The sequence below is a fragment of the Grammomys surdaster genome, unplaced genomic scaffold, assembly GCF_004785775.1.
Source record: "Grammomys surdaster isolate TR1022 unplaced genomic scaffold, NIH_TR_1.0 145, whole genome shotgun sequence".
Classification (NCBI taxonomy): Eukaryota; Metazoa; Chordata; class Mammalia; order Rodentia; family Muridae; genus Grammomys; species Grammomys surdaster.
Genome location: NW_021604603.1, coordinates 1,182,138 through 1,198,235, shown reverse-complemented (window position 1 = coordinate 1,198,235; position 16,098 = coordinate 1,182,138). Strand labels below are relative to the sequence as shown.

General features: G+C 45.8%; 1 protein-coding gene across 1 annotated transcript in view; it reads right to left on the bottom strand.

Moving 5' to 3' along the window:
• The window catches only part of Rab7b (RAB7B, member RAS oncogene family), a 24,858-nt gene that overhangs the window by 3,394 nt on the left and 5,366 nt on the right, over window positions 1–16,098 (bottom strand). Inside the window, exons 2-5 of the mRNA XM_028764764.1 lie at window positions 13,673–13,740; window positions 12,846–12,972; window positions 12,150–12,365; window positions 6,180–6,305 (exon numbers count right to left, since the gene is read on the bottom strand). Coding sequence (XP_028620597.1) covers window positions 6,180–6,305; window positions 12,150–12,365; window positions 12,846–12,972; window positions 13,673–13,725 — 522 coding nt within the window. The 5' untranslated portion in view covers window positions 13,726–13,740. The remainder of the gene's footprint in view (window positions 1–6,179; window positions 6,306–12,149; window positions 12,366–12,845; window positions 12,973–13,672; window positions 13,741–16,098) is intronic.

Here is a 16,098-nt window from a genome sequence, read left to right as displayed (position 1 = left end):
CACAGTGCTCCATCCTCACAGTGCCCCATCCTCACAGTGCTCCATCCTCACAGTGCTCCATCCTCAGTGCTCCATCCTCACAGTGCTCCATCCTCAGTGCTCCATCCTCACAGTGCCCCATCCTCACAGTGCTCCATCCTCACAGTGCACCATCCTCAGTGCTCTATCCTCACAGTGCCCCATCCTCACAGTGCCCCATCCTCACAGTACTCCATCCTCAGTGCTCCATCCTCACAGTGCTCCATCCTCAGTGCTCCATCCTCACAGTGCTCCATCCTCATGGTGCTCCATCCACACAGTGCTCCATCCTCAGTGCTCCATCCTCACAGTGCTCCATCCTCACAGTGCTCCATCCTCACAGTGCTCCATCCTCACAGTGCTCCATCCTCACAGTGCTCCATCATCACAGTGCTCCATCCTCACAGTGCTCCATCCACATACTGTTGTATGTAGGAGCAAGTGTGGGAACAGGTGTGCACCAACTCTGTGTGTCCACAGATGTGCTACACTGGTTTGAACACAGACCTCCTGCATGCTAGACAGAACTGTACACGGTGGCCTGTCTCAAGTCACCTTTCCATAGATACTCTAGGGACAGGGCCATGCCTCTGGCTTTTATTTTCTCCACAGCACCTAGGTGCAGGTCAGCCTCCCAGCTAGTAACTGCCAGCCAAATGTAACAATGAATCTGACCTCAGGAATTGTTATCAGATATCAGGTCCGACCTGCTGCACTCCGATAATAGTGGTCCCCAAAGACACCCAAGAGCCAGTTTTCCTTCCCAAAGCATTTCTCAGACTCCCTTATAGAGTCCTGGGCTAGCAGAGCATCAGCTGCCCTTAGATCCCTCATATGATGGACACTGACCGTCCCTCAGCAAGTACCTGTGAATTATTAGAGTTTAAAATTAAGATGCATATTTAAATAGGAAGAATCAGTGTTTGGGGTCGTGTGAGACAGAAGTCTGTCCTCACAGGAGCTCCAGGAATGTCCCTACATCCCAGTTTGATGTCTTCATTGACTGGGCAGCCTCTTGGTCACCCAGTGAGCCCACCCACTCTGCAGTAGGTAGCTCGCCCTATGCATGGCTCCCCCTCACAGCAGCCATCTTTAATTAGAGGCCTTCTCTGTAGAGTGTTACATAAAATCCTTACAAAACAAATCCCATACAATGTCGTTGATGCTGGTCATCGAGGGCAGCTTAGTAAAGTCACACACAGTGAGTAGAGGTAGAGACAGGATTCTGCTGAGTCCTAGCTCCTCCCCAACTCTCTGATTACCTCCTTGGAGCCTCAGGGTTGGTGTGAAGGAGCAAACGACCTCTCTAAGAAGGGCCAGGTCTCAGGCAGCTGTTCTGAGGCCCCCAACACACACACACACACACACACACACACACACACACACACACACAGAGCAGAGGACTACCTGGTCTGGCCTCATTGAGAGAAGACGAATCCTCAAGATACTTGAGGCCCCAGGGAGTGGGGAGGTTTGGTGAGGTGAATGTGTGTGGCAGGGACAGCTTCTTGGAGATGGGGGAGGGGGAATGGGATAAGGAACAGTCAGAGGGAGACTGGGAGGGGTAGAGCAACTGGACCATAAAAAAGATCAAATAATAATAATAATAATAATAATAATAATAATAATAATAATAATAATAAAAGAAGGGCCAGGTCATTAGAGGGACTGTCAAACTATGTTTGCAAACATGTAAAGATATGTAAAGATGTTTATGAAAATCCACGTGGATCTTATGTTCCACCCTGTAACTTGTTGGTGTGAAATTTCTCATTTCCTGAATACGTATATACTGCTGAAGTATGTGCCCTATTGGACACCTGAGTCCTGGGCAGGCGCCTGAATACAATGGACACCCCAGTGCCACCTGCTGGAAGTTCTGGCTCTTCAGTGTTGAGGCTATCTCCTGTGGCCATAGCCTGCGAGGCTTTGCTGGCTTTATCACACACATGTCCCCTCACCTCATCCTGTTCAACACTGTATTTCCTTCTCTCATAAACTAAACTCATATCTGGCTTCATGCATGAGCCCATGAATTGAAGCCTGGGTGACTGGATCTCTGCCCTTCTTTCCTTCCTCCCCACGTCCCCAAAGACCCACCGTATCTACCTGCAAACACTTTCCAAACACTCTGCTTCTGCAATATGGGCACCTTGTTCCCCTTGCCTCCAATAGCCTGAGTCACCCCACCTTCACCACAGGCTCCTGCTTCATTCTATTGTCCTTATGTGTCACATTCCTGTGTAGACAGAATATTCTGCATATTGTATGGATGCAACACCTGTCAATTAAAAAGCCAGTGGCCTATGGCTTAAGCAGGAAATAGAGGTGGGACATCTGGGAAGCAAAAAGGATTCTGGGATAGAGTCAGGCTGGAGAATCACTGGGATGATGTGGTAAGATGTACGCATGGTACCTGAGCACGGGTTACCAGCCATGCGGCAGAATGTAGGCTAGACTAAATGGGATATTTTAGGTTATATCTAGCCAAAGGAGAGTCTAGCTACATGGCTAAGGTATTTGTAAATATATTTTGGGTCTGAGTCTTATTTTTGAGAGCATGGGGCTTGGAGGAAGGACCAGGGCTCAACTTCAACACTCCCGAGCCTGCATGCAATGAGACCCCTAATTTGAGACCCCTCATGAAGTGGTTATGGGATGGGATTGTTTTCGTTTTATAGATGGGGAAGCCGAAGCTCAGATCAGTCGGATGTTTTGACAGGTCTGCATCTGAAAGTACCAGGACAGGACTTTACCCAGGTCAGTCTGTCTGCAGCCACAGTGCCTATGACCTCCAGACCTCAGCTTAGTTTCCTGCAGGAATATCAGGAACTGTGATGTGGTCGCCAAGCTCCTTTATTGCAGAGAAAGAATTTTAACAAGAACAAGTAGACAACTGCCACCTGCTAATGGCCACATGTGATGAAAGTGACACAGTAGGAAGGCCATACCTTAATTCCAATTTAATAGGAAGGGAAGGACACTCCTCTGAAAGGACAGATGATGACCACACATACACACCGGCAGAATTCCATGCAGCCGAGTGTTTGCCAATAGTTGCACCACATAATCGTGGTAAGTTGTGATAAGCTGTCTTGGCTAAGGGTACAGGCATGCTCACCTGCATGTTAGGAGCCAGCTTTCCTGACTGTGTGGCAAAGCCATGCTTACAGACCATGCACTAAGACAAGTACTCTCTGCTGTTCTTTCACAGAAAGCAGTGAGGGCTGAAGACCGGCCTGAGGACCAGGCAGGGCCATGTGAACAGAGAAAGCTCTTAACTATTCCCTGTGCAGCTGCTGGGAGAAAAACCTGCCTGACTTTACCAACAGGGTCTTGAGGCATTCTCTTCAGGACAACATGGGTCATACAAGTTAGCAAATCACCCACAACAAGGGCAGCCATTTCTACCTACAGGATGCCTCTAATCTCCTAAGCGTCCCTTGTGCATTTTCTCCATTTAAAATCACTGCTCTGACAACGATGACCTTTTGTTTTTTGAGACAGGTTCTCTCTATGTAGCTCTGACTATCTTGGAACATACCATGTAGACAAGGCTGGCCTTGAACTCACAGAGCTCTGACTGCCTCTGCTGTTAAGTATGAGTACTGCTATTAAAGGAGTATGCCACCATGCCTGCCCCACTTCTCTAAGACACTGCTCTTAGTTCAAGGTGGCAAAATAAGGTAAACATGAATCTCAGCTTGTGCCAAACTTTCAAACTCCACGTTGGAACATTAAAACTCTGCCATTAGCTGGGCACGGTGGCACACACTTGTGACCCTCAACACGGTAGAGGTAGAGGCAGGGTTAGTGTGAATTAAAGCTCAGCCTGGGCTGCATAATGAGACCTTGTATCACCAAAACAAAATCAAACATACAGAAGCAAAACCCACAATTGTTTCTAGGCAGCCTTCAGTGACCACACCCACCACATGGGCTGTCACTATGCCTCTTCCCTGGACCCCACCACCAGGCCTACTTTGTCATGCAAACGTTGCACTCTGATCACTCATGTTCTTCCTCTTCTTCCTTCCGAGTCTGATGGTCCCTTGCTGTCTGTACATGTCTGGCACACATGCCATACTCTATGCAAGCTTTTAAAGCCATCACAGTGAAGCACCCAGATCTATTTCTCTTCCTGAGGAGAGGCTGTCAGCCACTCCTGTAGGCTGAAGGTTCCACTTGACTGAATAAATGCTTGCTCTCAAGAGACTTTTATCCCACAGTGAGGACTGGCCTAGAGATCACTCCTGAAATCCCCACTGAATTAGATCTCCAGCGTCAGGCATAGGACTGAAGTTTTTAGATACTCCACAAGGTGCTCCTGAAAGGACCTGTGCAAAAGCACCCTGGCAATTATAGCATCACATGTAGGCACTATACCCTTCATACCTGTGTCAATGCTAGTATGTCTTTCCTTTTGAAAGTGTATATATTCTCAGAGCAAGACCAGCAAGCCAGTGAGATTGTCGAGACCATGGCAAGACTTACTTGTGATGTTGCCAGTGTGAAAGCTTGCTGAAAGAATATTAAGAAGAATGCAATGGATCATGGGAATGATAAATTGCTGTGGTCCTAGGAATCGTCACATTAGCTATCACAGCTAGAGTTGTTGCTCTTCATAATGAAGAACAAACTGCTCTATCTGTTAAAGACTGGCGTATGCATTCTCAAGAACTTCGGACTCAACAATGTAAGCTAGGGAAGCAGTTGATGACACAGCCGTATTGAGACAAGCTGTATTGAGACAACATTGGAGATCAATTAGAACTATTAAGTGGGGCTGGAGAGATGGCTCAGTGGTTAAGAACACTGACTGCACTTCCAGAGGTCCTGAGTTCAAATCCCAGCAACCACATGGTGGCTCACAACCATCTGTAATGAGATCTGATGCCCTCTTCCTGTGTGTCTGAAGACAGCTACAGTGTATTCATATGTAATTAATAAATAAATCTTTAAAAAAAGGACTATTAAGCGAACATATGAAATTGAAATGTTGTTGGAGCATTACTTCTTACTGTATTATGCCTTTAAGATCCAGTGATAATAAATGTGATTGGGAGAAGCTTATACTGCATTCATTAGGTCATCCTAACTCTCCTCAAATGAGTTACGATTTGCAGTAAGAAACTACAAAAACATTTTTCAAAGAAGCTGCCCTAACAGGCATGGATGTTATAGAATGTCTTGCAGATGTTGTAGCTTCATTCCATCCCACCAATCATTTTGATAAGTTTCTTGCTTTTGTGATTTTTATAATTATCTTTGTGGTGATAACTTTACTGGCTTTGAAATGTGTGTCTATTTATTTGCATAAAATGCTAGACGACTAGATAGACAAAAGGCCATATTTACTATACAGCTTCATGATTCTATAACAATGGTTGTTATCCCTAACAAGTCTGCTTAAAAGGGGGTGGAGATGTAATATGTATTGTAAAATCTTTATGTCTGACCTTAAGTGAAATGTTTCAGCAAAGCCTTTGCTATGTTTGGATCAATCAGTAGAGAGTGAGAAATTATTATTAGACTGTCTGATCCTTGAAGAAATGTTCTCTCTCTCTGCAAAGTCTACATTTGGTGCTTCATGAGAGCTTACAGGTTTACTAATCTTGGTCCTAAGACACTCCTGGCAAACCTGGAGTTCTTACTTTTGATCATATCTAGCCATGGTCAAAAGGGACTGAGATTTGTGTGGGTTGTCTGTTCTCATGAGCAGTAAACGACAAGATAACTTTGGTAGCTAGAACCTTTCCCAGCCCCAATTAACCTTGTCTGATGTTTCAATAAAGCAACTGGAGTGAGCTAGGTGAGGGTTGATCTTCCCCAAGACGATACAACCCTCTGCCCCTTCGGAAAGTGAAGCCTTAGCGTCTTGGTGAGCTCTCTCTCTACTACAGCACCTATGACCAACATTAATCCATAACTTGTGGTAGCTGGCCAAACTGCAAAACCAACTAACTACGTACTCCCAGGTACTTACGCCTCTGGCATCTGTGGCACTAGAATTGCTAAGCCCATCCAACTACGGAATAATGAAGAAGATGAATACTCCCATCGCCTCCATGCCCTTAGCTATGCCCATATTTTCTTCTTTGGAAGATCCTGAGGATCCTGCCTAGGGCAGTTCTGACTAGTTCCCCTACCGCATCACTCACCCTCAACAGAGCCCGGCTGGCCAGAACCTCAAAGGCTTGTACCACATTGATGTCATTCTTCGCACTAACTTCAAAGTACGGCATATCCTTCTCTTTACACCATCCGTGGGCCACCTCTTGGGGCACCTGAGGGAGAGAAATGATCACTGTTTCTGTACCTATGTTACCACGGCCACTGTCATTGCTGCAGCTGTGGCTTTGGTGTGGGTTGTTCCCTCATGTTGAGATTGCTCTCCACTGTGATAGTGCTAAGAGTAAAGGGGGTGGGGCCTCAAAGAGAGCTAAGGTCAAGGACTAACATGGGGTTAAGAAGATAGCTCAGGGGATAAGAGCGCTCGCTGCCTAAGTATGAGGGTCTGAGTTCAAATCCCTAACACCCCCACAAAAGCTGGGTACGACCATAGATGCCCAGTGTTGTGGGCCAGAGACAGGTGAATCCTGAGAGGTCACCGGCCAGTCAGCCTCACAGAAATGGCAAGCTTTGGGTATAATGACAAATTCTTGTCTCAAGGGAATAAGGACATTCATGATAGAGCAGGACAGCTAATGGCCTCCTTGGCCTCTCTGCACATGCATGGGCATATGCTCCTTTCTCAACATGCACATGTGCACACATGCACACATGTACACATACACACATACACACATGTACATATGCACACATGCACACATACACACATGTACACATACACACATGTACATATGCACACATGCACACATATACACACGTACACATACAAACATGTACATATGCACACATACACACATGCACACATACACACATGTACACATACACACATGTACATATGCACACACGTACACATATACACATGTACACATGCACACATGTGCCTATGCACACATACACACATGTACATATGCACACATGCACACATACACACATGTACATATGCACACATGCACACATATACACACGTACACATACAAACATGTACATATGCACACATACACACATGCACACATGCACACATGCATACATACACACATGTACACATACACAATGTACACATACACACATATACACATGCACACATATACACACGTACACATACACACATGTACATATGCACACATGTACACATACACACATACACACATGTACATATGTACACATGTACACATACACACATGTACACATACACACATGTACACATACACACATGTACACATGCACACATACACACATGTAGATATGCACACATGCATACATACACACATGCACAAATGCCTGTCTCTTACACATGCACATGCATTTTAAGAAGAAAGGATAAAAAGGGGTCAGCACCAAAGGGACTAAGTCTCCCTTTTGTGGGACTGAGAGTGGTTTGTCAGAGAGTGAGGCCACCCTCATGTTTTGACACCCCCCCCCATACTCTTCCAGATCTGTGTTTGGTTCCCAGCACCCACACGGCAGCCCAGTTACTGACTATAACTCTAGTTCCAGGGGATCCGATGTCCTCTTCTGGCCTCTTCAGGCACTGCACGCATATGGTGCACTTACACGCATCTAAGCAAAGTATTCATATACATAAAATAAACAGAAATAAAGCTGTCAAAGAATTGGCTTATCTGAAACTATTTCGTAAACCTCCAAGAATAACAAAAACTATTTTAGAAAACACCATTCTGATTCCAGTTGGTTGTAGGTCAGAACTCACCCCCTGGGCTTGGAGCAAAGCAATAAAACTCCCGAGAATAGGTTCCTTGCAGCTCAAATGTTACAGTCCCTTTCTCATGAACTAAGATTTTCTCACTGTTGGCTTCTGCAGGAGGGGTTTTCAAACAAATGTGAGCCTGTAACTTCTTTAAAATCTTTCTGGCTGTATGCACATGCTGGTATATGTATGTGTGTATTTCTCATAGTAAAATACACACCACATAAAAGCTAACAGTGTAGTCTCATTTAAGCATATAACTCAGGGCGTTATGTATATGCCTGCTCTTGAGTGACTGTCATCACTACTCGGGTTCAAAGTTTCCTCCTCCCCAAATCTAGCAAAATACTTTTAAATAATTACATTTCCTTAATTAAATAGGAAAAACTACCAGGCTTGTCCTTTAGTGGTATTAAGGAGGATACAATTACATCATTTCCCTTAATTCTCAAATAGTCTAGGGAAACCCATCTTCTGGTTGCCATGGCAGAGAAGATGTTGGAGTGGACCCAGGGCATGCAGGCAGCATGGTGGACCATGAGTGGCTGGCTCAGCTAGGGTACAGAAAGGAACGGTGCCTGCCCCCTCAGCTCTGTGCTGTGACTGCAAGTTCCCTCAATACAGTCATTTGACTACTCTTCATTTCTCTCATCCCAAACAGGGGTTGACAAACTCTTTGCTAAGTCAGCACCAGAGTGAAGCGAGCTGAGGGCAGGCACTGCCCTGCTCAGTTCTTGGCTTTAACAATATCCATAGTGTGTCAAGTCTCTCTTCATTCATTTCCCACTTCCTCTTCCACGCTTCTCTGAACTCATTTCATTATTGTTCAGCACGTCTGCTTCCTACTAGGCCACCTCCCTCCAAGCCCTCCCTCTGGGCCTTTCTTGCTGACAGACAGACTTTCTTTATCTTCCCCAAACCATCTTTTGTCCGCCCCATTTGGTGACCGTGGCTTTTTCCTGGGTCTCCGTCTCCCTTTTACCCTCTCCATTGTGGCCATTCCCACATCTGCCTCTCCACAGATGACGGAGGGGTTTGGCTTGCCTGGTGCCTCATTACTTCTTCCAGTCCCTTCTCCTTCTCTAAATCAAAGCTCACCCCCTTGGTGATTGGCTCAGACCTATCCATCACCTACTCTACATCCAGCCAGGCATCCATCATTCATTGACCATTTGCAATCTGTTTCTTCTATAGGCACAAGGCTGCCACTACTCAAAGTAGACAGAATGTTTTGTGTGGAGAGCTTTTGGGGCTGCTTGACAGGAATCTGACATTGGCCAAGGACAAGGAAATGGGCTTCAGGCAGGAATCTGACATTAGGCCTTGACAGACAAGGAAGTAAGTTCAGGCAGGAATCTAATTTTAGGCTAAAACAGAGAATTAATTTCAGTCAGGAATCTAAGTCTTAGGCTAAAACAAAGAAGTAGGCCTCAGGCATGAATATGACTGTGGGCTAGGACAGGGAAGTAGGCTCTGATATTTTTGCCATTCTGATGAGTCCTTAGAAACAGTGATCATGACAGTGATCACAGGAGTGATCATGGGACTTTGCTTATTGTCTTGCTTGTTCCTTGACTATTTGCATTTACTGTATTGCTAGTCCCTCAACTTAGAACTGACCCGAATACTTGCATGTAATTAAAGTGATCTAAAAGCAAATTAGGAAAAAATAAACCTGCCTCAGCCTTCAGCTTCAGAACTGGCTGGGGTCATGCTGCAAAATGGTCTAATCGTCACTTTTAATCCTCACTCCTGTGCTGGAGAACCTGTTGATCGACTGAGCTGGCTTAGTCAGTTTTGCTCTGTTATAAACCTCTCCACTTTTCCATCTTCTCCACAGAATCAGATCCAAACACAAAGCTGGCCTTCCTCTCTTCGACCACAGTTTTCCTCTCTGTTCAACTCCTGCACACCCATCCTACTCTGCTCTCTAATGTCTGATGCTCCAACTGTCCCACCCCATTTCTTAGGTTTCCTCAGAGCCCTCCCACCCTTTGATGCTCTTGCTTGGAAAAGCTTCAGTCCCAGGTCCCTACATGTACAAGCACGTACTCTAGCAGGTCTGTTGAAACACCCTCCACAGATACCACCTCAAGCTCACAGCCTCCTCCTTTAGCTGAGCCCTTCATGTTTTGTCAGTTCTTGTCCTTGTCTTCCACCAGCTCCTCCTCTGGTGTTTGGATTTAATTACCCAAGTAATCAGAATCCAACCCTAAATTGTATTATAATTTGGAATCTATAAAAGCTAGAGAGATTCTAAATAGCCAACCTTTACCAAGATTCTTAAGCCTCCTTTTTGACTTCTTTACTCACTGGAGGGTGGTACCCCTTACTTCATTGAGAAAACTCTTTCCTCCTTCTCTTGAACTCCCTCAACTTGACACACAGGCATATGAAAGGAGATGTTAAAGTGGGTGTTGGATCTCAGTATTGTAATTTGATAGACTTCGGGTGTGCAGTGGGGGTGGCCGTAGTAAGATCATGTGTATTTCCAAGGGCTCATGATGAAGAGTCCCTTAGATAACACCAATGCCCACAGCATGAACACAAAAGGCTTGGAAGGAAGGATTGGGTAAGATTCCTTGGAGAAAGCTATGTTGTAAGTAGAGTTACTCCAACCTCCCACAGGAGTTGGAAGAGGGCCTTGAGGTGGGTTGCTAGCTATGGCCTCTGGAGCTTGGTGGACATGAAAGACTGGGGTCTGCATATTCCTGAGGGTTCTAAGGTGAAAGATCATGAGGTGGAGAGAGAACTGGCTCCTTAGAACATGGTCAGAAGGCATGAGTGTGTTCCACAGAGGAACAGCAAGGTTGGAATTCCTAAAAGGACTGATTGGAGTAATTCCTGAAGTAAGAAAGCAGGAGCGCGCACAATGTATACCGTTGAGTGCAATGAAATGTCACCACTTAGCGAGTCTGAAGGACCCAAAGGAATGGCTTCCAGAAGAGGAACTTTACCACACATGGCAGGCCTGAAAACATAAAGCTACATCATGAGAGACCCACAAAACAAGAACTATCCCACTCCCTGACCACTTCTCCTTCCTCCTACTTCCTGCTTCACTCCAGACAGGACTATACCCCAGAGCTCCTATCTGACCTAAGCAGGTGGGGATTGAGGACTTGGAAAGCTAACAATGAAGCTGTCACTATCGCTGGCCCAGTGAGGAAAGAAACAGAGACTTGGATTACTGTCTGAGACAGGATGTCTGACTGACACTGAGTCTCCAACCTGAACTGACCACACAGAGCTGAAGACATGTTCTCAGCACCCACTTCTCTCCTAAAGTTTTGTTCTTAGGTATGCCAAAACTTGCAGGTTCCCTAGCTGCTTGAGATTGTTCTCCACACTTCTCAGATTCTAGACACTCAGACTAAAGATGTCCTCTCTGAACAAGGATCTTGCCTCTTTGCAGGTGGGGGCAGTTGGAAGCATGCCTTCTGTCTCTCTCCCGTCTCCTGTCCACTGCATACTTCATGGTACTAAGTTTTGGGTCAGTTCTCCTGAGGTTTTCTGTTTGAAGCACTGTGAAAACAGTTCAGATGCAATGACTCTGTTTCCCATCATGGTTTTCCATGAGAAATACTGAGAGAATGTGGTTCTAACAGCTCCTTTGGGTATTATTCGGGCTTCAAACAGTACAAAATACCTTCATGCTATGCTTTACAAATCAAGACAATTGCTATTCCTTTTCTGCGTGCAAGTTAAAGAACTTACCACTCAACAGTCCTGTGATGGCTATAACCTACACAAGTGGATGGCCACTGCAGTTATAGGGTAGACCAATTGTCAAAGGGTTCATTGGCTATCCTGGGTATGCATAACTTAGTGAGAAATGATTAGCTGCCTAGTAAACTTGTAGATCAAAGAACTGGTACCTTTCGATACCTGCGTGACTCCAGGCAAAAAATACTGTTTGAAGATGAAATCAAATTCCACCAAGATCTGACTCCTGGCTCCTCTGAGGTCTTAACTCTCCAGCTCCCTGTACCCATGCTTTCAGTTCAGATCATACTGCTTCTATAGCCTAGAACCCACTTCTTCTAGGATGCTAGCTCTCTATTCTGGACTTAGATAGCCTTTCACTGTGATCTCCAAATCTCCAAAGTATATAACTATCATTGCGTTTACCACGTTGTATCGTAATTGTCACTATTAGACTGTAGATTTCTTGAGGCAAGGACTCTGTCAGCACTGTATGTGAGACCCAACACAACATGAGGTATACAGTTGTTACATACAGTTTGTTGAGTAAATGAATGAATGAATGAATGAATGAATGAATGAAAAGTACCTTCCTATCTTCCAGATCTATTTTGTTCCCCAGCACCACCATGGGATATGACTGCTCCATAGGGATGATCTTTGCCAGGACATCCTCCCTCCAGATATCCAGGGCTTCAAAGGACTCTGGGTCAGTGACATCAAATGCCAGGATACAGCCGTCGGAACCTTTGTAGAATGTTGATACCATTGAGCGGAAGCGCTCTTGACCACCTGTGTCCCAGATCTGGCGGGGGAAAAGCAGTGACCACAGGGCTCTGATGAGTGGCTGAAGGGAAGCCCAGTAAGGTTGTATCATGCCAAAGCCTTCATTTCTGGATGGGGGAAATCCTGGTATAAGTGTGCCCTTCCACACCCAGGCACTGCACTCTTACCCCTGCTCTACCCCCAACTCTACCACAGCTCTTAGCTCTTGTTATTGCTCTAGTTTATGAGGGTAGGGGTTGTTAGCCCAGCTCCCAACAGTAGATACATTTTGGGCTTTATAGTTCATCTGTCCTAGTTATACTGTTCACTTCTGCTATAGTTGATAAGCAAGTGGGTGTGCCTGTGCTCCAATGAAGTGACTAGGGTTAGCCCAGGCTAGCCCATGTATTTTGCTGATCTCTCTCCAGATCCTCTGAGCTTCTGGTACGTGATGCTGTGTGTGTGTGGGGGGGTGACTTTCAGGTGTGTGTGTAATAAAGAGGCAGGGGACACTGCTCACCTGTAGCTTCAAAGTCGTGTCATCCAGTATGATAATTTTGGAGAGGATGCTGGCCCCCAGTGTGGTCTGGTATTCTTCGAAAAATGTTTGGTGAACATATTGGTGAAGGAGAGAGGTCTTTCCTACTCTGAAGAAAAAAATCCACACATGTATAAACACATATTTATAAATACACACACACACACACACACACACACACACACACACACACACACACACCTATGCTATTCTCAGGATGCTACCATCCCCTTTGCACTGAAGTCTCTTCTTTCTTTCTTTCTTTCTTTCTTTCTTTCTTTCTTTCTTTCTTTCTTTCTTTCCCTCTTTAGTTCTTATTCTTTTTTCCTTTTCCTAGTTTAAGATTTGATACATGAGCTGCTCCTGGTAGGGACAGACACAGAAGAACAACAGTGCATACCTCAGGTTGGGCTCAGGCTGCTCAGAGACTTGCCCATATTCTGAATTTCTAGTTTTGATGGTTAGAGACCACCCTTTGGGGAGCAAAGGATATGAAATAGTTTCTAGAAGCAGAAACCAATCAAAACGAGCAATCTGGGATACGGTTAGGTATCCCACAACAGTGTGTAGATTTGGGTTGGGTATAGCAGGACACGGGAGGACACCGAGATGCAGAAGGGCTATAGAGCCAGCTACTACATAGCTGGACCCAAACCAAGAACTTTTTGCTAGCTACTCTCAGCTAAGCTTGCTGTCACTCTGACTCAGACAGGGACCCCTGGAGGTGGGAACACAGCCTGGAGCACAGTCTTAACACTCCCAGGTGAGGCTCTTCTCCAATGAACACCTAGCAGCCAGGCTTGGCTTACCCAAGTGCACCAACAATGATAAGTTTCAAGTCCACTTTCTTTCGGGGATTCATGAGGGGCTTCAGGGCCTGCGGGGAAACAGAAGTCATGTTCACACTGGCCAGTCTTGCTTGTAACCATTGTCACAGAGGCTAACCCTCCCATACTCAGTCACTGCAGCCCTCCCTCAAGTGTCCTCCACTACATCCTAGCAATAGCATTTAGCATCCCGTGAGCTCTGTTTTCCTCTGCTTTACCAGGATCTTGCTGAGGACTCTAGTCCTGAAGTGCACACATGTCTCAGCACCCTGTACACCCCTCCCTTGACTTTCCCTTGCCAAAGTTCCAAGATGGACAACTCACTCACCCTCTAGCTCTTCCAGTGCTGCTCTAGGAGGTAAGCCCAGAGTGCCAAACAGCAGGACAGATCTGAACAGAGACCTTACACAACACAGCCTAGAACCACGAACAGAGGCCAGCGTGGGGAGAGCGGATGGGCTGGGCAGGACAAGGGACTCATTGTTACGACTGCCTGGAGGCTTTGGATGGACAAGAAACCCTCCCCCAGCCACAGTGTGTGGCACTTGCCAATCACAGACTCTTTGCTGCAGCTGGAAGCGGGTGAAATCAGTACATGTTACTAGAAAGCGACTTGGCAGCATGTGCGGTGAGCCTCAAAATAGCTCGGACCTCCTCGTCTAGCAATTTTTCTACAGAAATCTCCAGAAACTTGAGCAAATACTTTTTACTTCCTTTCCAGCATTTTATTGATTCTTCGTGAATTTTACATCGTGTACTCCAATTTCACCCATCTCTCCCATCCCTTTGTATCCACCCTCTGTCCCTGCAACCTATCCTGCAAAAGAAAAGAAAATAGAACAAAAAAGAAAATGGTATCGTGGAAGCTGCAGTGTGTCACAGTGTGTCCCACAGTATAGCCTTTTGTCCACATATCTTTACTTACAAATGTTCATTGGAACTTGTCGTTGGTCTATTCTGAGGCCTCTGGCTTCTGCTATGCTATCTATATGTGATCCTCACAGGACTCCTCTCAGATATCCTGTTGTCACCCTGGCTTACAGAGATCCTGCAGATTTAGATCTGCAGGACTGGCCCTGTCACATGCTCCAGCAGATCATAGATGGGGTGGATGTTGGGGTTGGCCAACTCAAAGGCCTGGATCTGGTCCTGGGAGGTAGGTAAGTTGGTCATCCTGCCAACTCTCCTGTGCCAGAACCACCAGGGCAAACTCTCCAGCACTGTTCCAACTCGTTCACCCAATGGCACAGCCAGTAAGGGACAGTAAGGGTCCGCTCTCCTGTGCTCACTCCCTTAGGGCAGTTCATCTGCGTACATACTACCAGGGTCAGCTCTACCGTACTTCCCAGGTAAGGTGCAAGGCCTGCTCTCCTGAGTACTGAAGTCAACCATGGGCCTAGCTCTTCCACTCTTATGACCTTGGAGTTGTTCATCAGCTCCCCTGATGTTAGGGTCAGCTCTATTGTGCTGCCTAGGTGAGGGGTAAGGTGAGCATGGTGCCTCAGGAAGTCTTAACCAGAGGCATCTGCATGGCCTTTGGTGATAACACAGGCCTGGAATGTCAACACAGACTCTGGCTACCATAGGACCATGGACCCAGACATGATCCTTGGTGGCAGCCAGAGCCAGGACCTCACCATGGCCTCCTCATGTCTGCCTGTTCCTCACTGTTGTTGAGAACAAAGACTTTTATTTGTTAAGACTGTCCTTCCAGTATTGCTTATAAATACCCAACAGTGATGAGGTACTTAGGCTAGGACACATGAGGATGACTTTTTTAGTAGTCATTGGAGTAGAGTATTTGGGTTTTTTAATTATATGTGGGGGAAAGTTCATGATCTATGGTCTGAGTGAAAAGTTGGTGCTAAATTAAGTCTGTAAGATCATCTAAGTGTCAACTAATATCATAATTGCACTTTTTTTTCAATATTGGAGATTGAATCCAGGGCTTTGCGAATGCTGGGCAAGCACCATATGCAGAGATCCCATGAAATACAAAATGTATACATTGTAAAATAGTTAAATCCAGTTAATTAATATATGTTCTACTGAGCATAAACAAATGTACCCCTTTCCCATGAAGAGAGTATGTGAAAGTCCTGGACTTGGCACTGGGAGCACCTAAGATGAAACACAAAGGACTTCCCCTAGGAAACAGCAGGGAAGAAGGAACAGGGATTGAATAACACTAGACAGTGGTGCTGACAACATGGCAGGCCTGACAAAGTGAGGCATGTGGTGTGGGGGATGATATTTCCTAGGAGAGAGATAAATAAAATTCTGGGGATGGAGTTATGGAAAAGGTAATTGATTTGCTTCTGAAGCAAGATTGATGTGGATTATGACTCTCACATCCCATCCATCCATCCATCCATCCATCCATCCATCCATCCATCCATCCATCCATC